This window comes from Labrus bergylta, chromosome 6, assembly GCF_963930695.1.
Source record: "Labrus bergylta chromosome 6, fLabBer1.1, whole genome shotgun sequence".
Lineage (NCBI taxonomy): Eukaryota > Metazoa > Chordata > Actinopteri > Labriformes > Labridae > Labrus > Labrus bergylta.
Window position 1 is genome coordinate 16,798,174 of NC_089200.1, and position 25,445 is coordinate 16,823,618.

General features: G+C 39.8%; 2 protein-coding genes across 5 annotated transcripts in view; both read right to left on the reverse strand.

The window, feature by feature from the left end:
- Nucleotides 1-827, reverse strand: part of guk1b (guanylate kinase 1b) — a 6,971-nt gene extending 6,144 nt beyond the window's left edge. For both annotated transcript variants that reach the window (XM_065955871.1, XM_029278287.2), the window contains exon 1: nt 693-827. The gene's annotated coding sequence lies outside the window, so the exon portion shown is untranslated. The remainder of the gene's footprint in view (nt 1-692) is intronic.
- Nucleotides 828-1,295: 468 nt separating this feature from the next.
- Nucleotides 1,296-25,445, reverse strand: part of rnf220b (ring finger protein 220b) — a 29,648-nt gene continuing 5,498 nt past the window's right edge. The window contains exons 3-16 of one of the 3 annotated variants that reach the window (XM_065955869.1): nt 10,696-10,822; nt 9,660-9,702; nt 9,467-9,559; nt 8,771-8,813; nt 8,384-8,473; nt 5,956-5,999; nt 5,562-5,640; nt 5,015-5,111; nt 4,698-4,757; nt 4,519-4,583; nt 4,341-4,425; nt 3,644-3,752; nt 2,573-2,647; nt 1,296-2,465 (exon numbers count right to left, since the gene is read on the reverse strand). In XM_065955869.1, the coding sequence (XP_065811941.1) occupies nt 2,394-2,465; nt 2,573-2,647; nt 3,644-3,752; nt 4,341-4,425; nt 4,519-4,583; nt 4,698-4,757; nt 5,015-5,111; nt 5,562-5,640; nt 5,956-5,999; nt 8,384-8,473; nt 8,771-8,813; nt 9,467-9,559; nt 9,660-9,702; nt 10,696-10,822 (1,082 nt within the window). In that variant the 3' untranslated portion in view covers nt 1,296-2,393. Of the gene's footprint in view, nt 2,466-2,572; nt 2,648-3,643; nt 3,753-4,340; nt 4,426-4,518; nt 4,587-4,697; nt 4,758-5,014; nt 5,112-5,561; nt 5,641-5,955; nt 6,000-8,383; nt 8,474-8,770; nt 8,814-9,466; nt 9,560-9,659; nt 9,703-10,695; nt 10,823-25,445 lie in introns of all 3 variants that reach the window. The other 2 variants (XM_020638990.3, XM_065955870.1) reach the window with 2 other exon arrangements.

A 25,445-nucleotide genomic window follows, 5' to 3' on the forward strand; every position in this document is an offset into this window, starting at 1 on the left:
TCAATTAAAAAAGTGAAACATGTCTGTGTCCTAATTGCAGACTTGTCAGACGGCCAGAGGCCCTGAGGTTAATGTTAAGAATGCCTGTTAATGAAGTCATGGCAGGTCAGTCAGCAGGATTAATTGAATCTGAGCCAGGCTGCACAAAGGTCCGGGACAGGAGACCTATTTACCTACTGCACTGAGAGAAGGTGATGTTTATGGGGCACTTTGAAACAATTTAATGAGAATCTCCATTGATGTAACTACTTTATAATACAGTCGAAGCATGAAAATCTAAAAAGCCCTACCGCTCATCCTCTAATTTTGACATTAATTATCAATTATTTGCTTCAACTGCTGTTTCAGATCATAAAAAAGTTATAAACTGATTACTTGCTATTATCACCTAAATACGCTAAACTGCTTAATAAGCCTCATTTCTAAATTGCATGATTTCCTCAATAACACTACATTTACTGCACACTAACTCAATCACTGGTGTAGGGCTTTAAAAGAAATCTAAAACAATACAAACTGCTGAAAAACACAATACAAGTGTAAGGCATTTTTGAAATTTTAGTTCAGTTTTGAGTTTAAGAATGTCGGTTTTATATATATACATATTTTTTTATGTTTTAGGATTTTTTCAAAAATAAATGTAGTAATTCAGCCATATCCTGGATTTCAACGAGGCAAAGGTTCCAGCTTACCTTCTCAATTGCCTTCTGTACTGTCTGTGTCGCAGAAATGTTCAATAGCAGGTGATTCTTCAGCCCGGCTCTTCAATGGACTGAGTATGATGAATATGTGTGTGTATCTGTGTGTGTGGGTGTGTCACACTGATTAACTGAAGAAGCTCACTGTCAGAGTGAATTACCACCACCTCTCTTCAGCAATCTGACCAATCACGTGTGTGCAAGCTGGCCTGTGTTTATCCACACCACCCATACATGACACAAAAGCATGCAATAAAAAGGTTCAATATTTTCATAAACAAAGGTTATTTCGCAGTTTAAATTTGTACAGTGTACTAGGAATACGTAAAATTGAGAATCGTTTGGTAAGTACCAGATTTTTTAACTTTGAACCAAAAATCCTGTCAAGGTTAATCAGGCAAATTCTACATATTACTTGTATTGTCTTTGTATGGTTGTTAGAAATCAAACATATTGTACAGCTCTGGAAAAAAATGAGGTTTGAAACTTATGCAAAAATATGTTTTCTCTGGTTCTTCTACCAAATAACATATTCTCATGTAGGCTTTTAATTTGCAGAAAATAATAACTAGTTAGAAAAAGAGGTGGAGTTTATTTCAGAGTGGAAATGATGCATCATAAATATTTTTAAACAACAGAAGAGTAATGTTTTGACTGAAGAAGAGATGTTTGCTACATTTTTGAATGGCTGCATCCATGCGTCGTGGCATGCTCTGGTCCAGTCTTTCTCTTTGCTGTTGGCTTGGTGTTCTGCCACTCTAAATCCAGCCTGCTGTTGGACTCAGAATTACAATATACTTCTATGAAGTATAGTGGACATTTGATGTAATTGACCCCTGTATTTTGAACAGGCCGCACAGTTAAAGCTCAGAATAGAATAGAAGGGTTTAACGTCCCTTGACTCCTTATGAGCTGTGATGGCCTGGCTAATCCTACACCGACCCACTTCTTAAAGGTTAAAGACTCCACACAGACATTATTAAAGGCTATAGACGGGCATAAACAACACAGTCAACACTGTGTTTTTCATGCTAATTCCACAGCTAAAAAACATCGAACAAACAACTTTTTAGACAGACGTTTTATTTTAGTAACATTGATAAACTTTGTTTTAATGAACCTATACAAAGAAACACATAAATGAGAAAGACAAAAAGAGCCTTAAAGTGAAGAGATTACTGTAAATGTTTCTAAACTATAGAAGCTAAACAAATAATAATAAGAATGATCTAACCAGAGACTATCTGTACAGCAAATCCAGTCGGGTTAGTTAAAATATACATACACCAATCCAAACATACACAAATTATGTACATGTGCTTAAAATGTGATTCAATTGTTTTGTTTTCCTTGTTAAACACAAAAAGAGAATTACAAAAATCTGTTTATATTATCCCAAAGCATTTGTTTTGTTCTTGTATTTAGTGCCTGAGCTCTGAGTTGGTGTTCGATGTTTCATCTGTTGGGTTGCCGTGGATATTGTACAGGGCTGTGAAGATAGGTAGAGATCACACTTGCTGTTCCCCTAAATGGTCAGGTGTCTATCAGCGGATGTTAGGAGTACACTGATGAACAGGTAGAACGAGGGAGTTGTGAGGAAGCGGAATAGGAGGAGGGGGTGTGAGTCTTTGACAGGCCAGCTGTCCACAGGTCCACCCTTGATTGGTTAAAAACAGAAGAGGCCCCTCCCATGTGTCACAGGAAGACCCGCCTCAGGTCTCCAGGTGAGGTGATGGTGTTGCACTGAGGGCACAACTTCTTTGCTCCCTAGAGAAAAAAAAAGCAAATATGACGATTATTCTGTTATATTACTTTATTGTTAGGCTATATTTTTCAAAAAAAAAAAAAAAAAAATCTTAAAAGTGATGTTTCACCAGTGTTCGAAGCCAACACTCCTCACAGTGAACATGCCAGCACTGGATGGAGGTAAGCGGGGTCGTATATGTGTCCTGCGGAGAGAAATGCAGGTCAAGATGATTGTCGCCTGTAGTACCAGAAGATGCCACTAGATGTCCATGTGAAACTACAATAACGCATTAACAGGTGCTCCATATTTTACAAACTTCTACTGCAGCCTCTTCGACAACAGGAAAGAACCAGCAGTGAGTTACATGACACATTACACAACAGTTAAAAACTTAAATAAATGATCAAGTACATATTGTTTTGCTATTTGCTCTAAAATTCAAAACCTAAATGTAGCAAGAGAGGTCCATCACTTTGAAGCCACGTTGATTTGTTTCTTGAATACAAAAGCGATAGATGCAACATTTATGTATGCATGTGTACATTATAGAAGTGTTATTGGGCTTTTAATTGAATAATGTCCACTAACATTTAATGTGCACAGCTTTATATCAGTCATACAAGTCTTTTTTTTTCTTTGAAGATTCAGTATTTCTTTTCTATTAATCAGTAAATCATTTGCTTTATAAAATGTCAATAAAGTCATAATAATGTGCACTGCATGTTCTCAGAATCTGTAATGAGCAAATGCAAGGAGTCGGGGTGCCAGATAGCTTGGCAGTTATGCCGCGAGCTAATAGTCCACATCGCTAAGGCTGCGGGTTCAAATCAAACCTCGGCCCTTTGCTGTATGTCATCCCACACCTTCTCCTAACAACACTTCATTTTTTTTTTTTTTTAAGTATTCTTTACCCAATTAGGCTAATGTCTGGAATGTTTTGTTGATCATTGTTATATTTTGATTCAGTAGATTAACTCTGACAAAATGACAGAACATTTCAAAAGCAATGAGTCTGTTAAAATCAAAAGGGTGTGAGACCTAGATTTAAAGATCAAGATTGTTTACATCAATCTTAAACTATTTATTGGCTCAACCATGGAAGATCAAATCACGATCACCATAACATTAATATTTCATTGAATCAGCACTAATAGGTCCCTATACAGGACCATCCGTTTTAATTTGCCTTCATACTCACCATGCAGATCAGACATTTAAATCTGTCTCCTTTAGACAACTGTTTCTCCAAATCCCGTATCCGAGCTTTAAGTGCATCCAGACTTGTCAGTGAGGAATCCTCCGAGAGCCTGCGCACGCACAAACACACATGGACGGGCATTAACGGGGGGGGGAGAGGGGAGGGCGCGTAAGTCAGGCGGACACTAGAGAGAGTCATTTATAAATCGAAGGCAGATTAAATTATTCGCTGGCCAACATGGACACTGAGCATGAAATTTATCAGCAATCACATTGGCTGCATTCGCTGTCTCATTTATCACAGACAGGGTGGGTAAAGTGTCAGGGTCCTCACAGAGATAGACATCAACACAAACACACACACAATTACAGGATAGACTGTACGTACAAAAACACTCTATAGCCAGACAGACAGGCAACAAGGCATTAAGTGTGATAAAATGTATGTACATGCATGTGCTGCCTTCTGTGTCCTTGATTGATGATGACATCACGTTGACAAAGTATAGGCCACCAAAATACACGAAACTCAGTGTTAAGCTTTCCCTTCTCTGATTGGCTATTCTCGCTTGTATTATCAAGAAACAAATTACTTTTACCAGCAGCACACATGATTTTTGATTTTTTTTAAAAACATCATCTTGAACAAAATGCTACGACATTCCATCTCTGAGGGACTTGAAATCTGTAAAACTTACATCTCTATGTCAGAGTTTTTACAGGTTTTGGGAAGACCTGCTATGCTGCCGTCCACTTTCTCTCCACTGCTAGTAGACGGGCTCCCTGTGTGGAGGAATGAACAAATCAAACATCTTATTCTATTATCCCGTCTTCTTTATTTCATCTAGTCATTTACTCAGAGCTGACTAAACTCACCATCATTTGACCATTTGGAGAATTCGGGGTTCACTCTGGAGTTTGGCAACATGCTGCTGCTGCTGCTGCTATAAATAAAATGAAAATGAAGACATTTAATAGCAAAAAAAAAAAAACACAATAGACTGAAACAAGCAGCCTTTCGTTTAATCATTTTCACTATCAGGTCAGATACATACTTCACTGTTGTCTCTTTGGAGCTTTCTCCTGAGCAGGGGATTACATCTGTCTCTGTGTATCTACAGTAAAAGGTCAGGAAATATAGAACAATACAAGCCTGAAAACTACTATTAAACTTATTTAACCTGTAAACAACTGGAAAATGTACCTACTGTTTATCTAAATGTTTTTAGAAATTGATAGATAGACCTATTGTTGGTTACATTTTAACAAGTTTTCTGCTCTAAGTAATGGCCAACTTTTTTTTATCTTAAAATGTGGAAATTTATAATTTCTTGTCTGTTTAAAACTTTTTTTAGTGCAGTGATAAGGATACTGCGCTCTGCCGTACTCCAGAGTGTCGTCTCCATCCACGTCGAGGTCTGCATCGCTGTCTCTGCACTCTTTAGAGGTTGTGCTCACCAGTACTGCAGCTGAGGAAACATTTTCATACAAACGTCAACACAAAGTTTGTCCCATTAAAAAAAAAAACTTCAGAATGAAGTTGTTTGACGAAGACAAGTACAGAAGTTCTTTAAGTTCTGTTCTTATTTCAGGTCAAATTAAAACAAACTTTTCAATCCCAAAATGTTAGGTTGCTTGTCCTTCTATCCCTGTGCTTGTGTCTGTCAGTCGTTGTATAACAAGTTAGCAGGTCAGAGCTTCCTGCTCGGGTAAAGGAAGCCGTTACTTTTAAGTTAACCTTCAAGGCATTGTTCTCTGCTGTAATCTGGACTGAAAAGTTCAGTGATTTTTAGCTGCCACTCAGTCACATCATTCACCCTCCACTCAACAAGATCAGCTATACGGCGACCTCCACAGCACACGCACACATGCACATACTTATGACACACACACACCTATGACACACACATTATGCTTACCTTTAAACCCTCCAACTATAGATGTCATCTGTATCCTTCTCTTCTCGTTCCAGTTGTCCTCTAACGGCACCAAGTCCTCCTAAAACACACACACACGCACACAAACACATAATGTAACATCTGTCCCTGTGAATCTGTCCATGTACATCTTACAGCCTCAAGCTACATATCTGCTCCTGTGTTTTCATAGCTGTGTGTTCACATGGATACACAGCCAGCTGACTGTGATCCTGATGCTGATGTGAACAGAAACAGTCAACAGTGTCAGGGCGGGGTGGACCATTGTCCTCTTAACCTGGGATCTGCTCAGCTGTATATTTATGTCCTATTACAATAAAATGTCAAGGAAACAATACTGTTGTCCTCTTCGATAAAAAAAAAAAAAAAAACGCACCTGTCCCTCTTCTGGTTTCCTTCTCTTCAGCTTTCCGATCCTGACTGAGAACAGACAGAAGATGGAGATAGATGAGATAAATACAGACAATCTGAAAGTTACATTTATTTTAAATTATCTCTTTATGATTTCGTTTCACAGAAAAAAATAAATAATGTATTATTATTATATTATTACCACTTAAACTTTATAAACATACTTAATTTATTCCTGACAAAGATTAAACAAGGGGCTTTTACCAAAAGACTGACATGCTCTGTGACTTACAGTAAGCAACATTTTTATATAAAAACAATAATTCTGCTTATAAAAATACAGGTACACAAAAAGAAAAAAAAAATATTCTTTAACTGTTTCACTGTTGTGTCATTATTTTTATTTTTTTACATTTTGTTTGAATTACATTGCAGTCATTTTCAGTTAACAAAATGGATTGAAGGTGTCCATTAGTAACCCTGTGACAGTAAAACAATTTATTAGATGTGAAGTCTTAGCTACAGTGGTAACACCAACGTGAATTATGCAGTTATTTTAATTTTCAGCAACCTTCATTTATGCCTTCAGTTATTAAAAAATCTCCTAAAAAAGTAACTATTTATGTGATAAATTTGAACATGATGAAGAGTGATTGTACAAAGATTTATTTGAATTGTTTAGCCAATTTAAGTGACAAATATCCATATATTTAACATTATTGTTAATGTCATACAAAAACTTCTTCTTGAAGTGGAATTTGTATCATTTCGAAACATCAGGAAATCAGGTTCAAAGGCAAGGCACGTTTATTCATATAACACGTTTCACTGACAAGGAAATTCAAATTGCCTCACATAAAACATAATAAGCATCACATTCTAAGACCAAGCATGGACACTTCATAATTATTACGTTTTGCATGCATAACATTGTAACAATATCCACTTTTATACCACAAGTATTGTAAAAAAAAATAAAAAAAATCCAGTTTAAAACAGAATTAATGAGCACACAAACATGTTTCTGTTATGATATATGATTGAGCTTCTTTCAGAGTCGGCGACATCCACATACAGACCCTGCAGTGAAACTACATATACCGGTAATATCCAGAAAGCACACATCTGTTGGTTTGTCTGTTGTACAACAACTGCGCTAGAGACACAATTCCTCCCCCATCCTTCTGATGTCATCCTAGCCCCCCCCTCCCTCGATATAAAAGTTAACACGGCAGAACACCAACTGCACCTCCTCTCTCCCTGTGACCTGACCGACTGCGGATTGCACAGGGGGACATTAAGTTTTAGTGTCTTCTAATTCCCACTCAGGTTGACAGTGAGCCTTGATGAAGGGGGGAACACACACACACACACACAGAGCTGGTGGCCATGACCTGAGTACCGCCATCCCACTACACATAATGAGGGTTAAAGAGACGGTCATAGACGGGGAAGAGCTCATCAAACAGAGAGAGAGAGAGAGAGCGAGATAGAGAGAAGTTGATTAATCAACAAAGATCCCCCCCTCCCCCCCTTCTCTCTTCTTCTTCTTTCTCCCTCCCTGACATGTATTTAGAAGCTCATTATGCTGTCCTGTTATAAGGCCCAATAAAGGCTAACAGAGCTCGACAGCAGTGGCATCTTGAAGAGTCAGCGAAGAGCTCAACAATCTCAGCGGTAATAATAACAGGAGTAAGACGTCAGCCGCAGCTGTAAGGACTGTCTGCATGTCTGTATCAGTGCACAACCGCTAATATGATTCACTTCTAAGACGGCCAGTTGAGTCAAAATCAATTGGGAGGACAGCAGAAATGGTTTCTTTTATTTTTTTAAAGTTAATTTATAAGCTTATTAACTATTGTTTAATTGCTGTCTTATAACAGAAAAACGTAATTCCACTTGCTTTTCAGAAACCTTGACACAGATGTCTGTTGTTTTCCTAATTCCTTATTTAAATGTGAATAATGACCTGTGTGCCTGAAATAGAGAAAAGGGTTTAGTGATATTTTCTAAATCATTAACTTTGCAGCATAGATCAGTTTAAAGTTTAAATTCATGAGAATTTTTTTAAAAATCAGAATCAGTTGTGAAATATCCCTAGTTCTCATTCCCATTGTACTTGTATTTTTTAACTCATCACTTAGTGATGGCAGCTACACTTAACAAATAGTACAGCAACTTTAAGTTTATATAACTATCATGTTAGGGGAAGCATGAAACACAAGAACGCTGGCTGAAAGCTAAAACATGTTCATATTCATTAAAGCTGACATAGAGAGCAACATGGTTTTTATTGGACAGTGGAAGTTTATCGTATTGTTTCCAATTTGTAAAACATTTCACAGGCTATAATTTCTGAGGCCTTTATTGGAAAATCAAGGCTATTTTTTCAAATAGCTGCATAATTATGGTTCAACTTGGTAACAGACAAAGTGCTTCTAGGTGTGTCTTACCGGCTTGTGTGCAGTCTAGGTGGGCTCCTGCGCTGTGGGGGCGTAATGGGGCGGATTTGACGTAGCACCTGCACCAGCAGAGGTCATCAACTGTTAACATATCAAGAGGTCAAAGTTGTAAGGTTAATAGCTCCTCTGCTCGTGTGGGCGCTAGGCCGGTAGAGATGTTGAGGGGGGGAAAAAAAGGGGGATATCTGAATGAAAGGTGAGGGGGGGTGAGGATTGGACGACACGGGAAGGGAAACTCTGACTCCTTACTTTTTTTTTAAAGCTAAGAAGCTGCAGACCTGACAGAGTCTACAGTCCTGAGTTTTTTTTCTAAATAAAAACACAAAGTCAGCAGCGGTGAAACACAACCGTTAGTCCTCTCTGCATGCATCAACATACCATTGAGCCTGGTGTGTCTGTTGGCCCGCACACGGAGAAATGTCTGCAACAAACATACACAGCAACATCAGAGAGTATTATTATTTCTATCTGTAAAATATATTTTTAAAAAAAGTCTTGTACTTATGTAGGGTGTGAAATAAAATATTTGTTTGAGCTGTTTAATTAATTATTAATTTAACTTTGAATTTTTAAATGTGGTGTTGAGTGTTGAGCTCAGCTTTGGTCAGCCTTCGTCTTTAAACTAGTGAATCACTGAATCAGAATCAGAATCAGAATCAGTGTTATTGGCAAGGTATGCTCACACATACAAGGAATTTTACTTAAGGACCTCACTTACTGACTTAAACTAATTACTAGTTATCCAGTGCTCCTGAGTAAACACTAATCTATAGTATTTTGTACACTCATTTAGAAGTGACACGTTCAAGACGCTGAAAGAAGTGCCTCAAAATAACAGATTCTTTTGGTTATTTCCTGTTCTATGTAAAATATACAGTCTATGTAAATAACTCTGGTTCAAAATGAAATACAACGGTGTATTTATTATATATTTATTATATATTTGTTAGTGTAAACACTCAACAAGTGTTAACTATTTAAACAAAATGATACATATTTTAAGTACAATCCTGTAACTTCATTAATCTTGTTTTCTTAAAATCGTTCAAGGTGTTTTTCTTCCATCTTTCTCACCTGGTATCTGTCAGAGTTGGTGTCCTCAGATGGTCGCGGGGGCGAGGTAGGAGAAGCTCCTTCACGTTTGATATGAAAGGACAGCGAGATAGACTGGAGAGAAAATGAGAGAAAGAACATAAATAAAGAGAGTCAACTGTAGGATGGAAACTGCAGTGTTGTCTGTAAAGTCACAAAGATTTCAGGTGTTTACCTTTGGCGTCCTCATGAGGTGGTCGTGCTGCGCTGGAGTGACACTGTGGGGGAAAGGCAAAAAAAATAAATACACGAAGACGGATCATAAGTTTAACAAGCTTGAAAAACACATAAATCACATGCGCTGTTTCTTTAAAACAGACAAACACAATATTGTCTTTTAGACGTCATCATATAAATAACGTCTGCTTGTATCTTGTCTAAATTTGTATCTGAGTCTGTGTATAACCTCATTTACACTTTATGTCCATCACAGAGATACTGCAATACACACAAACTTCATACACACGGACGCACACACACACACACACAAACACATAATGTCCCAGTGGGCCAAGTTCAATTTGAAAGCATTACTGTCCATGGAGCGGTCGTTAAGCAGATTTGGAGTGTAATGTCTTTATTGGAGGAATCATTCTTCTGGTCTTTGCAGCAGGTAATGTGTGTGTGTGTGTGTGTGTGTGTGTGTGTGTGTGTGTGTGTGTGTGTGTGTGTGTGTGTGTGTGTGTGTGTGTGTGTGTGTGTGTGTGTGTGTGTGTGTGCACCTCTGGCCCTCGTTTGTATGTTTTACACTGTCACTGTGTGTCTGAAGGGCTCAAAGCAACCATTAGCAGGACATTATCCTCCCGCTGTATGATTTGTCGCCTGGAGGCCGCAGGCTGTAATATGAAATATGTAGGAAACAATGAGGCAGCTTGTAAACATTGCGCGCAGGTGACAGAGAAGATGGATACCATCTGAGGAAAGTGTGTGTGTGTGTGTGTGGGGTTATAATCTGTCAACATTAATTATCACTTGAATGTTGAACAGAATGGAATGTGTGTGTTGCAAAACAGGAAGAAAATGACAAATGGATAAACAGAGATGAATAATGGATTGGAAAAATAGAATATAGTTTGAAGGAGGATTTAAAGAACCAATCTTAGATAAAACCTGCCTCAAAAATAGTGGAAGAAGATACAAAAATATTTACAAAAGAATAAATTGAATTGAAGGGAAATCAGACAGACAGACCTTATGATTAGATCAAATACCTGATCTGTAGTTGGGTGAGTTTGTTCAGCTCCTGCTCCATGTGTTCCTGCAGATCTCCCGGTCTCAGAACAGCCTGGCAGACTGGACACATAGGGGCCTGAGCGTCATAAAGACCCTTCACTTTACCTGGATGACAGGAGAAAAAAACAATTTAAAATAGGTGCGGCAGATAAAATGGTCATGTCTGTATTTCGAGGCTTTGAGATGTTGTTTAACAGCATGAACACATAATGCTGGATGCTTTCTTTTCATTTGGTACTCAGAGATATTCAGATTTGAAAATGTTCTGAAGTATTTAGTCTTCAAACCGTTTCTCCCTTTCTTATATTTTTAGTTTCATTTCTTTGGTCAGTTTTTTAAAAAGTGTCCACTGGAGCCTAAGCCGCTTAACATCACATTCAACACTTTTACAGGAGGACTTTTATGAAGAACAGAAATAATTATACCGTCAAAAATTACCATTATTATTCAATTTAAGGGCAGTTTACCTTAGACAGCCGAGAGTGAATAGGTGACACTGACAGGAAATAAGGTGAGAGGGAGGAAGCTGAACTTGAGCTGGAGTCACATTCTCCTCCATGACACCTCTGCTCATTAATTTCTAACTCCTGAGAACTACTGTGTGTATGTACTGTATGTGTGTGTGTTTGCTAGCCCTCTCCATACTATTGACAGACAGCGACGAGTAAAATCAGGTTACAAACACACATAAACGCACAGACACACTGCCATGCCCCCCTGCTGTCAGAGTGTTGACATCATAGCCTGTCAATAGGAACATTACCCAGGAGGGCCACTCGGCTCATTGGGCCCCATTGATGGATTATTGCCATAAGCAGCCAGCTGGGAGCCGGTGGAGCTCCACTATATCAAGATTTTACCTAGTAGATGAGGTGATTTACTCCTGAAAGCCATCAATCACATGCAGGGAGCTCGTAGGCAAGATGTACCTAATATCCCACAGTCAAGTGAAAACAAATGACAGGGCTGGAAAAAAACAATTTAACACTTTTCAGTGTTGAAAATTACAGGCAGATGAGTGTTTTGACAGTTTCCAAGTCCTCTCCAGGGAGCATAGTGAAGCTAACTTCCACCCTATTATCCACACACTGGACTAACACTTTTCCAGAGCTCCTCTCCAAATGACCAAAGACCTTACAGGCTTCAAAACTCTTGTCTGTGTTCAGGTGCTGTCCACTGACATCAGTGTAGCTATGAGCCCTCCTAATGAGGAACCAAATAGTGCCAAATGGCCTCTAAATAAAACATTGGGTGGAAAATAGAAAGGAGTCGGGTGTCCTTGGGAAAAAGTGACAGCTCTCCTGTTTACATCCCCCCGTCTCTCGCCTTTTTTGCATCCCCTTGCGGAAGCCTAAATGACTTTTCCCGACACGCATCGAGCGTTCCCGGGCTTTCTGCGCTCTGCCGCCTGGAACATGCAGGCATCAGTAAACAATGAAATCTCTGGGCTGAAATTGAATTTATAACCACATTACCTGCACAGATTACGTCTCTGAATGGCGCCCGATAAGAGCAATGGGATTTGATTTTCAGGTGTTTTATTGGTCCACTTTTTGGATAAGCCCCCCTCCCCTTCCACACACATCACCTCTGCTCCAAACAAACATCAGATTGAATGCTGCATGTTTGGATTTTAAGCATGTGCGTGTTTGTGTTCGTGCGTGCATGCTTTAGCTGAGGCTTGACTCTCTCGTAAGTGACAGTTGTTGGTTCATGACCACCTTTTTACACGTCTCCAGCCCCCATCGCCCGCCCTGCGCCCCTGCCCACATAAACCCTGTCAGTGTGAGTCAGCCTCAGCCCCTCTTCAGCCTGGGGGGTCTCAGACACACAACAGGGGGCTGTAAAAGCTGCCTGTGGGGCTTGTTAACTATTCCCTCACTACGGCAACTGGCAGGGATGGATCCTCCCTCTATATGTGCTAAGTACAACTGGCCCGTCTCCAGATGGATTCACCGGCTCTGTGTCTCTGATTGTTTCCTTTTTCAGTCTTTGTGTCTCGCCAGTTCAGGACCTCCTCTCCTGGATGTCTAGCCTTTGTCCAGCTGCTTTTTACTTTCTTCCCTTACTCATCCCACTGAGGAAATGCTTCTGCAAAATGTTTGTCTTGCTCTGATTAAACGAAATGTGTGATGAGAGTGGCAAAATTGTATTACTCTTATCAACTATACATAAAAGAATAGCACAATATTCTGGGCCTGTGGAAAGGGTGGGCCTCTCTTCAAAGCCACCTCTAATTCTTGTACAAAATGTGTCCCCTTTTGTGACACTTATGACACCCTTCACATTTAATTTTCATTATCAGTTTACAATCTAGCATTGATGAGTGATTGGAGAACAAAAAATAGACTCAAATGTCCCTGTAAAATTAATCCGTTTATTATTATTATGTTTTTCAGGGAGGAATCCAAAGACAAGCATTAAAGACCATCCCCAAATTATCTCTCAGATAGATTTAAAGAGAAGGAACCCCTTAGGCAAAACAACCTCTGCTATATCTCCCCCCATCCCCAATATCAAGAGCATCATCAGACAGTAAAGTTCATGTTTTGAAACAAAACACAATATCTCTTTCCTCCTAACTCCTTGTATGATTGATGGTTAAATCCAGCTTCTATTGTTCTGCATCAGAGACCTAAATCTGACTGGTCCATGTTCAGCGCTCAACACTTAAACAGAGAGATCAGGATCCCACTGACAAATCCTCAAAGCATGAAGACCCCCCTGAGGGCCTGGGTAATGGTCGATGCCAGCGCCCATATGACGGCTGCCAGTTCTGCTGATGCAGACAGAGCGGAGATGCCTAACGTGACCTTTAGTGAATGCCACATCACATCAGACCAGGATGTCACCCGCTGACATTATGCTGGGGCATGAAAAGGCTGTTCTACAGGGAGAGCATGGTGACGAACGTCCCCCCGGTGACAAACCTGTGGACATGGTCTAATTCTGATTGACGTGAGGGGGATTAGACGGGTTTGAATGGCAGGGGAATGTACAAGGGAGCAGGGAGCTTTTTCTGCGTCAGCTGGGTCTGTTTTTCTCAGCGTTCACAGTGCTGAGACGACTCACTCCAACTGGCATCATTATCCCAATCATCAAACAATTCTCTAAGCACATCAGAAATCCCTCCATAAAGTGGTAACAAGCACAGACTCTATATAACCAGTAGGCATGTAGAGATTGGCGAGGAGAGTGAAGTTAACGCTTGGCGGCTAACACTGCAGCGGTGGGTTTGTGTAGGCAGGTCCTTGGCACATTTTCAGAGGAGATTGAGGGCTATAAAAGCCATTGGCTCCTGCCACACCTGTACTCCACCCTATCCCGCGGCCTGCTTCCTATTTAAAAGCATCACATGCAGGATATTAGTCAGGCTTTTTTGCCGTCTGTGAGGTAGAAGTAACCTCTGAAGCAGAGGGGGGAGAAGGGAAAGTATGCAGGCCGCCGTTTGTTTTTTATTGGGGAAATAATGGCCTATTGAGAGGTTGGGTATTTAATGAGCAACATAATAGGCCCTGTAGTAACACATCTGCTATGAGCAGAGTCATTTCCTCAGCTTTAAAGGCTGCTGTTCCAAGCCTTTGAAAGAGCAAGTCCACTTGCCTTTGACTTTTTACATATCTGCTTTTTATTAATTGCAGTTTTGCTACACACCGGCAATACATAAAAGACAAATGTGCTGCTTAGGGCTCCATGTTCAATCCTAACCACATTCAGGGACCGACAAAGGTTTACTTCCTCTCCTGGCTTGACCTCAAATCTCTCACTGTCCAATCCAATTCCAGCATCCCTCAAAACTCTCCCTCCTCCTCTGCAATCAATTGTGTTTAATGTATTAAAGACACTCACCACAACCACCGCAACCTTTGGCCCATGCAGGAATCAATGCCTCGTTAGACCACTAATGATCATTCATTGACTAATAAGATCTGTATCAACCTCTTGTAGAGCATTGATTGGCCTTTGGCCTCTGTAGTGCTCTGTGCATTACGCAGACAACAGGAGACAGCAGCTGTAAGTCAGATGATGAAAAAGCACCTGGTGGGAACAGACAGGAATCCTAAACCTCAAATAGACTCATTCAGAAGCTCCTCAGGCCAAAACCCTTTTCTTCTGGCCTGCAGATCAATGGACATAACCTCTGTGACCACAGGTCAATCAGCACACAACCCCCTCCATTTCTCTCCCTCTCTCTTTCTTTCTTCCACTTTCTCATCTTCTCCATTAGCCACCACGATTGCTCCATCAGGTGTGGGCATGGCACGGCATGTATGTGTCCAATCATGTCGTTGATGGAGAGAGGACTGTGTAGCTGTGTGACTGTGTCCCTGCGACCATATTTCCCTTCTCAGGACCGGAGGGCAAAGATCGAACCCTGCCTCTGCTCTGCTCCAACCAATCAATCAAGCCCTCATTGAGATGCATGGCTCGATGATCTTTGATAGTGACTTACAGATAAGAGAGAGGCAGTGGAAGTTTAGACTGTCCTTGGGTATTTGCAGCAATACAAGGCTACTTACAGGCCATTTCGTGGAAATGTATCTACAGACCTCTTTGAAGAGTTGTTGCAGTTTGAAATCTGTATTTCAGTGTGAATAGTCCCAGAGAAGATCCAATCATAGCCTACTTGCTAAATCAGTGTCCTTGGTGTTTCATTATAAATTCTTGAGAAATTTCATTCTGGGGGGGGGGGGGGGGGGGGGATATTTGGTCATAATTTGCAGATCTATAGAGAGTCACACTACCAATATCGATATGTTACTGGTTTAACTTAAAGGAATCTCTCAGGCCAGCAACTCTTACATTTTCGTGATGATCAGACTGATCAGTATTTTGTTTTACTGCTGGGGTATGAAAAAGGGGTTTTAGCAATGGTACACACTTTTGGTTCCTGCTGTTGATTAGTGTATTCAAGTATTTTTGTGTATATATTTGTGGGTTTTTTTTTTTTACCTGGGTCCATGTTTCTTTTTCTCTCTTTGTTTTATGTTTCAACCTAGCTGCAAGACAATTTTCTCCTAAGGGACATAAAGTCTAAGATGCCTCATAATGGGTGAGCATCCCAGAAATTTAATTTGGGGCAAGACCAAGATAAGCTTTAAAACTGAAATCTTAAAATCAGTTCTTAAAGTGACAGAGAGTCAGTGGATGGGTTTTTCGAAGGTGAGGTTGGAATCAAAAAATACCTCTAAAGTTCTTGTAGTGGGTATGATGTTAGCAGAGAGTGGACCAAGGGAACTTTCAATCTGGCTAATGTTTTGGTTTGGATAATTGGAGAGTATGATTTCTGCTTTTGACTCAATTAATTGTAGAAAACATTAGCCCATCCAACATTTAACATATTTGAGAGAGCTAAAAACAGCAGATGTCAGCGGAATGTTCATCTGTGTGTCGTCGGCATAGATATGTAAAGAAAGGTGATGGCATTGAATAATGTTGCCAAGTGGGAGCATGTAAATAGAAAATAAAAGTGGACCTTAAATCGAACCTTGAGGTACACCACAGGTAATAAGGGCGGTGGAGGATAAGTGGTTACCTATGTTGGCTGCAAAGGTTCTGTCTAAAAGATAGGAATAAACAAAATAATTACAGTGCCTTGACACAACCCACTCTCCTCTGTCATAAGCTAAAAAGCAGGTAATTTGTTCGCTTAAAAAAGTTTTAAAGATTAAAAAAAATGGATTTGAACCCAGCATCTATGATCCTCTAAAAGTAGAGATGTAATGGAGTTCATACTCTGGGCAGCAAATGCCAAACACACTAACATTTGTTTGTTGACTGCTGTCCGTCAAAGTCACTGTAGCTCCTTTGAATCGAGAAGCTGTTGACAGCAGACAGCATTAGAGATGTTCACCAGTGGCCTGTCACTCACTCTGATGACATCAACCTGCACTCACTAGACAGATAGGAATATACAGATATCCCACTCTGTCACTCTGCATCATGCAGTCAGGACCTAAAGCTTTGCAACACACAGTAAGCCAGAGCTGGAAAATTATTGGAATATTATCTAAAGTGCAATATGGCCAGGTGCAATAAATCAATCGTTTAAGCTGCAATTTTGAGCTAAAAGGTCAAATACGTCACTTGACATCATTATATTGATATTGAAGGGCTGCAAAAATGTCCTAGCTTACAAACTTTGTTCCCTAGATAAAAAAAATAGTTTAGAGTAGTGATGCGAAGATGATCTTTTTCAAAAATCATTAATCATGAGAAATATCTTACTATTGATGTTAAAATCAAAATATGATATTTTTTATTTACCCTTCAGGCAGTAAACTTCAATATGTGTGACTGTTTCACTTAAAAAGAGAAGCTTTTACTTGTTAGCCAAATTTTCTACTGTTATTGAAAGATTAACTACATAACATTTTCATTTTACTTTAGGGATTAGACCATGTTCTACACTTGCAGGAATCATACAATCTGTCTTTCAACACTTTTCAAACAAAAAGTAGAGATCAACCTGAAAAAGCAGAACCTTTTCAGCTCTTAAAAATTCAGTGTTTTAGAGAAAATCATTAGTGCAAAATCCTGCTTATTATTAACAAGAAGCAGCTGACTAATATTTGAAAAATTTCTTTTTTTGTCAATGATGAGTTCCTTTATCTGGCAGTAACTCATGAAAATGTATAAACCTGCTATGAGGTCTCCGTAGCCTAGGTACCAAAGTGATTCTGTATTATATTTCCATTTCTAAATGCATGCAAGGTGAAGCAAACATGTATGAAGCTATTAACTCAAACGTATATTATTCCTGTCATGATCTTTCTATACATCTATGTGAGTGTGTGTGTGTGATAGAGGCAGAGAGAGAGAGGGAAAGTAAGAAAGAGAGAAAGAAAAAAGAAAGAAAGAAAGAAAGAAAGAGAGACATCAAGGAGCTAATAGACAGAGCAACACCCTTCACTAAAGAATAATTAGATTGGCTCCTAAAATACAGATCCCTATTAGCCAACCCAATGATTAATACACATTAATATTCTCTCTCTCTCTGTTATCATTCCATGGTGTTATCACGTGTCTCTCATATTCTTTCCCTGCTCGCTCTTTCTCTCAATTAGTGCTTAATGAGGAGAAAATGAGACGATCGCTCTGTTGCTTTCATCAAGTACTTAACTTTTCTAAACAGCCTCAGACAAATAGTAAGTCACTGTGAATGGAGCTCACTGAAGAGTTTAATTAGAAAAGCACTCATCAGCTCTAGAAGAACAATTAAAAAGATAAAATAAAAGTGTGTTCTTACCATAAATTTAATAGATTAGGACTATTTACTTAAAGCACAAAAATTACTCTTCTTCAGTGTTGACCTTCATAGTTTTGCTGGTTTGTCTTTTTGTCACCATCACTTAGTGATTTTGTTTCCCAAAATGCCTTGGAAATAAAACTCATGTATTTGTCCCTAAAATCTTTGCGCAGAGTATGTGACTGTGATGCCAGTCTGACACTTTCAGCACTGTAGGCACACGCACTCTGAACTCTGTCCTCAGAACAAAACATCACAGCATACTTTTGAAAATAGCCTTACTCAAAAAGAAAAAAGTGATCACATCCAATAACGTCAATGTTTTAAGATTTACTGCTTTAATACTGTCAGGTGTTCAAGGCACATTCTGAAAATTAGATGAGGTTCCCAGATGTGGTTAGAGGTTTAAGAAACAGTTATAAAGCAGTAGCTGTAGTTACAGTATGTAAGTCCTACATCATGACGTTGCTTGTAAAATGAACAAGAAAACTGACAGACTTTACATAAATAGAAAGGAATACATCAGTTTGTGACAATAAAAGAATACTCCTCAGCTAAAATTTTGCCAAATGGCACATCCTTCTAAAATAAAGGTTTAAAGAAATGTAGGCAATACATTTCATACATAATCAAATTTGAATGTTACTCTCTTAACAGAGAGCAGGGTGAGTCCAGAGTAACTTTTTGATACTCACACACACACTCACAAAAACACACAAAGAAAACCAAAGAAAACACACCCATCTGCTCTCTTCTGACACACCTGTCCCACATACACTTAGTATCTACAGGCACAGATCCTTAAAGTAAATATTAAACTTCAAACAAAATCCAAATTGACACGTTTCTGACCCAAAAGGTCCCTCATTTACAGTACAATAAGGCCACTAGTAAGAACTTGTTGAATTTTTCTAGCACTTGTGAGCGGGCATTATTGCAGATATCCATCAGTCCCTCCCTCCTCTTCTCCAGATAACATCTGATACAGTCAGAAACAGCCTGCAGACTGCTGCTGGTACAAGAGGACCATGATGCACCTGGTGCTCTGTGATACACCTCTGTTTGGGTTAGTCACACTTCCTAAAGGATGTTATTGTGTCTGCCTGGATGAGCCGACAATTAAAGCAGATGAAGATTTTTTTCTTATCTTCAAATAGTGAAAGATCCAGGTGATTGAGCAGCTGATCTTCAGTAACACACACTAAGGGGCGGGGGTGGGGGGGATTAGGGACCCTTCAAATGTACTGAGCTTGAATGGTTATCTCATATTAAAAGGTTTAAAAAAGAGAGAGAAACTGTTCTTCAAACGAAGAAAAGAGTGAACTTCTGTGAGTGTTAATAATACGTCTTTTCAATAAAATAATAATATGATTAAATTTGAGAAGTATCACATTTCCAAGATTAAGGAAAGGTTATAATGGCTTTGCAAGCCTGATAACAATGGTTTATTAAGGATACTGTCATTTTCTGGCAACTTTTTACATATCAGAGTGTCCTGGAATACCTGAAATTGAGTATAAGGTGTAAAAAAACAAAAACGGGTTGTCATGCTATCAATAGAGCAGTGTGTATGTCTCAAAAAAATGTGACATATATGTAATCTTATCGGTGTGTCTTAGGAGTTCAATGAAATGGGTATTCTACATTTGATGAAAATAATTAAAATTCTGAATTAAAAATATGAAAATAGGGGCGCAAGTAACCTGTGGCTCTTTTCCTGTATGTATTTCCCCACTCTCTCTCTCTCTCTAGTTTCTGACTCCTCTATCCACTGTTCTATCTTAATAAATGTATAAAAGCCCCACCCCCCCCAAAAAAAAACTTTTAAAGAAAGTGAAAAAAAAAGTGTAAATTTGATCTATTCTGCAGTAACGCATTAAGCTGTGACCAAAAAAAAGTCAGCAGTAAAAAAGGATAAAAGATTGTAAAGAGGTTGAAGTTGGTTTCTTTTGTGGATAAATGTTAACAACATCCCACGCATGCTGTGTGTGGTTTCCCGGCAACAGATTGACAATAAAAACCCTCAAATCTTATAGAGAAAAAGATGAATAGAGTTTTAATATGACGCGCTTAAGTGGACTGAAGACCCTCCACATCAGACTAGAAATCACTATGCCTAAGTTTTATTGTGGGGGTGTGTGTAGTAGAATAGTGCAAAGAGCAAATGTAAAGTGAAATCAAGTGAAAATGTCAAACTGTTCATGTGTGAGAAAGAGGGTTACAAGGCAGAAGTGTGTAAAAAAACACATCTCTGAGTGTGAGCGTCTGTGTGTGCGCACCCTCCTATACACAAACACACTGTCATGTAGCCGTGGAGAGAGCAGCGCAGTGTGAGCCCCCGTCGATATACCCCTCCGAATTCTCCTGTCAGCAAACTGCTGGGAACAAAGATGCCTGTGGCAGAACCAGCGGCCATAGATCTTCTCCTCTGTGTTCTCGCTCAGCGGGGTCACACAGGAGCGGCTCACACTTCAATCCGCTCTTCTTGGACGATCAGGAGCTCTGAGCCGCTGCTAATGAGACTGGACCATCTCCAGTCTACAGGACCCTGAACCTGCCCACCCAGAGGGGAACGACACAGAATCACCCAGTCCACCCAGATACGAACAGCTACTTCAGATAAATGGTAGATATGGTCATAAACAATGTTTTTTAAAGCCCTTTTCAGTCAAAGGTTACTGTAAGTACAGAGGTTCAGTATACATTTCATATCAACATAATAGTTTTAAAAAGGGCTGGTAAGTACCAAAAAGTACCAGCAAATGAAGCAACGAAATATCAATGGCATAAAGTTTAAACACTGAAGGTATACAGTACAAATACATCCTTTAAACTTACTTTAATCATTTTCTTGCTATAAATAAAAGTCCTGCTTCTTGAATATGCCTCTAACTACTGAACACATTTTTATTCTAAGGGACATAAAGTTAAAATATGAAGTAAAAAAATACCATATACAAAAAGTATATTAATTAATACCATTTCATGCACATTTAGATACAAAACTCTGTGATAACATTTGACTGAGTAAAACCCCTAAATGTTCACAACATATAAACAAGTGCACTATTCTCCTTTAACTTTTGAATATATTCACTTACTTCTATTATCAAAAAATACATCTCTGTTTCTGTTTTTTACAATTAGGAAAAAAATCTCAAAGATCCCAAAAATCTGCAAAAAATAGGGTAGCTATTACATCTATTTCCATTTGATAAATGTACAATTCTATTCCAATTAGCAACATGGGTTAAACATAACTTGAAACTTTATTGGTAATCCCACTGGGCACAACTTCAACTTTAATGTTATGGTGGATATTTAACATTTTATTCAAATTTGTGGAGATGACTTTTCCTATGTTAAACTTGGCTACAGTAGCATAACCACTTGACTTTTGATAATGAAGTCATTTGCACTGAAACAATCCCCAGCATGCTTCTCATGATCATTCAGTGATTGATTTGTAATCGCACTAATAGGGTCACGACCGAGACAATAGGATGTGTAAAGCAAGAATCTTTTCTCTCACTCGGCCTCAAACACTCACTGCGGGCCTGCTGAGCGCTGCATGTGTGGTCTGTGGGGACAATTAGCACAATCTCCATACTAATGGCAGCCTGTAATGGACACTGCTGAGCTTGTGCATGTGTGAGTATGTGTGTGTATGTGTTTGCATATGTGTGAGAGGGAACGTTTGCATACGCGCATATCCTCCTCTGTGGAGTGCCTTCCTGTGTGTAGTTGAGCGTCTGCTTGCCCTCTGGTGTGTGTGCACATTGGAGTTCCTGTGTTTATGTATTCATGTGTGTGTGTGTGTTAGCCACACCAGTATGTGTGTGTAACCCCCCCCCCCCCCCCTTCCCCTCACCCCCTTTTCTGGCAGCTCTAACCCTGATCCACAGCCACTCATTAGCACCATAATAAAGAGTTGAGACGACACGTAAAAGGTTATATACTGCTGGACTGCTGTTTTCCTATCAATTATCAAGCCTGTGATTTATGGCTGAGACTCAATGCTATTCTCTGAGGAGAATTGGGGGAGTGTTTACACCCCTACACAGCGGGGGTGAGGGGTCAATCCTGGCAAACTTTGACCTTTGAGGCAGTGGAGCACCAGCACTGATGGGAGCTTGTGAACTGCTAAGCGGCACTTGAAGTGACTGAATCGATAAGTGTTTTCTTTAAAGGATGCGTTGGTAAGTAATCTATGCTGTTGGCTGCATCTTTAAGCTATAACATGCACATGCTCATTAAACCCCATCATATTCTTTACATTTTCTTGTGGGCTGTTCCCTACATAGATACCTTTTTACTGTAACATTTAAGTGTCCACATTCTGCTGTTCCACTACAACTTTTTTTTTATCACTTGCACATTTCTGCTCACTTCTCCAATAAAAGACGAGAATGCACATTTGATAATCTATAAAGGCTGCCAATCCTGCTCATAAAGCCAGAGAATGATGTCAGGATGTCATGTATCTGCTAATGCTATCCCGTTTGACATGCTTGACATAGGCCTACCATCTCTTGTCAAGCTCCTCCACAGCTGTTAGACTTGCAACAAAAAAAGGGGATTCGCTGTAATGAGGTTTGTGTGTGACACAAGGCAAACACACACATACTTTATATGTCATATGTGTGTGTGTGTGTGTGTGTGTGTGTGTGTGTGTGTGTGTGTGTGTGTGTGTGTGTAGCTTCCTGGCTGCCATCCAGGCGATGGTGTGGTCTTGCTTGTCAGTCTGCCTGCGCTGCTCCTCTGCAGCATGTGTTTAACCCGAGCGTTTGGCCTTCCAGCCCTCTCTATCTGCCTGACGGATTTGTTAGACTCAGGGGACATGATGGAGGATGTGAGTTTGTGATCCTTGTGTGTGTGTGTGTGTGTGTGTGTGTGTGTGTGCGTGTGTGTGTGTGTGTGTGTGTGTGTGTGTGTGTGTGTGTATGTGTGTGCGTGCTTGCGTGTGTGTGTGTGTGTGTGTGTAAATGTGGGTGTGTGTGCTACTTCTTAAGAACGAACGATTCGATCTACAGAAATTCCCCTTAGCCTATGGATAAACTCACACACACACACACACACACACACACACACACACACACACACACACACACACACACACACACACACACACACACACACACACACACACACACACACACACACACACACGCACACACACACACGCACACACACACAAACCAGGTCTTTGATGTTAGATCACAGGTGGCCACGATGCAAGTCGATCAGGTGCCGGCACAGAGAGAGAAGTAAAACGAGGGAAAATGGACCAAACAGGAAAGATGTCTTCTGTTAAAACAAGACTGCCGTTTTAACGACACCTGGGCCCTGCACTCATTATGACCCTCTCTCACTCTCACTCTCTCTCTCCACACAGATTGTTCATTCGGGCCGATCACAGCAAGGGAAAGAGACATGTGTAGAAACTACAAGATGTGTTATGTCTCATGTTTCAGCAGAACATTCTCCTGATGGTCTAACAGGTGCTGATGGTCACCACGTCAAGACACACACATAAACACATACACACAGATTGTTTCCCGGCTACTGTAAAGGCTTCTGGCAGACTTATAGAAATCCTGCCTGTCTCCGACAAGCGGTGTGGTCCCACAGCCTGACACTCTGAAACTTCTGAAGATACATCAGCCTGCATGGAAGCTGTAACCCACACACATTGCATTCACAAATACAATCCAGTAAGGAGGTAAAAAAGCTGAGAAGAGTTTCCCCTCCTGCCAGGATGAAAGCCTCTTTTACTTGGAAGAACATTAGGAGAACAAACTGCCGTCACAACAGGAGGGGGAAAAGTCGACCGCGGCGTGTTCTCACTTCAAACACAACCACCATTAATATTGTAATGCTTCCTCCCCGACTGTTTGAAATCAAGAGGGAGACTACCAGTGCGGTCAGTGTGAGGGAAGGCTGCAGATGTCACATATTTTGGGACAATTAAGGTATTAAAAACGCAGTAAAAACATGGGGTGCAGCTTGTGTCAAAATCAAGTGGAAATAAACCAAATGTATTGAGTTTTGTAGCTTCAATTTCACATTTGTTCCACTTATCTATGGGTTTTGCAAAGGATTTACCATTAGTTGCTGGTCCTTATCTTCAGTAAGTGTGGAAAAAAACAATTTTAACTTTTTTTTTTTTTAAATGATAATTTCATTATATTTCTCTGGAATTCCTTTAGAGTCACTTTGGAAGTTTGTACATTTCATCTTTCCCATATTTCTCTCCATATTTACGTCAACATTTTCAGTTGTGCTGTTCATGTTTACACCTTCATTTTGCTGCATTGTTCATGACCATTAAACACAAACACAAAATGACAGTGAAAAAGAGTGAGCATATGATCAGCGTCACACATGCATGGAGTGCACGTGCGAGTGTGCCTGATAAGTATAGCAAACACCCTGGGAATAATAGTGGACAGCGGATATTATATGTATGCATGAGCATTGAGTGGTTGCTATTGATTTCTTGTGGTCTGCCAGTGGGATGTAAACACTGTGTCTTTCAACAGGACACTCCACTCAATACAAGCAGCTGTCAACGACTGCTACATGGAAAACATGGTGCACGGACATCCTCTCTGTTATCAAATCAGGACACAGAGCTGGAGACATATGGACTAGTGTGTGTGTTTGTTTGTGAGATCTAGATGTGTCACTACAGCGTGCAAACTTTTACACAAAAATAAGTGTTTTAAAAATAGAAACAAAGATGTTCAGTGGGTGGATAGAAAATGGATAACATTTGGGTTATTTCAGAAAAATGTGCTTAACTAGCTTCAAATGTAAAATGATTCCCTTCATACTTGGCGGTAAAGGATGAAATAAAACTTCTTAACTAAATCCCAAAAGATTTTAACATTTTGGAGATTTGTACATATGGTTTTCAACTGTCATTGGTGTAATAAAACACACACACACGCACACTCAAAGCATGTAAGCTTTCCTCTGAACAAGATCAAACTTCACTACAGAGATAATCCATGTGCCAAATCCAAGATGAATCTGTGTAATATTGATCCTGTTTGGACGTCACACACGTCCGCTAACAGCCCACGAATAACCGAACATGGAGGACACAAACACTCTGACACAGCTGGTGGATGACAGTGTGTGTGTGTTACTCGTTTCGCCTCTATTAAAATCCTGCAGGATTTTATCCACTCAGGTGAAGATGCTGGTGAGTGTCTTAGTACCCTCTCATCCCGACAAGAAGAGTCTCTGATGGTGCGTGTCTGATTTCAAGGCCTGATGCTCTTGTTTTGTATTTATAAAGAGTTGTATTTACATTAATACATTGAGTCAGTTTCTGCTCTTTCTGAGAGGAGAGTGTATTTGAGTTTAATATTTACCTGACTCAAGCAGACAAACATGGACGCAATAGAGCATAAATGAATCATAGATCCATATTATGTTTAATGGCTGACATGCATGATATCTAGAAAAGCA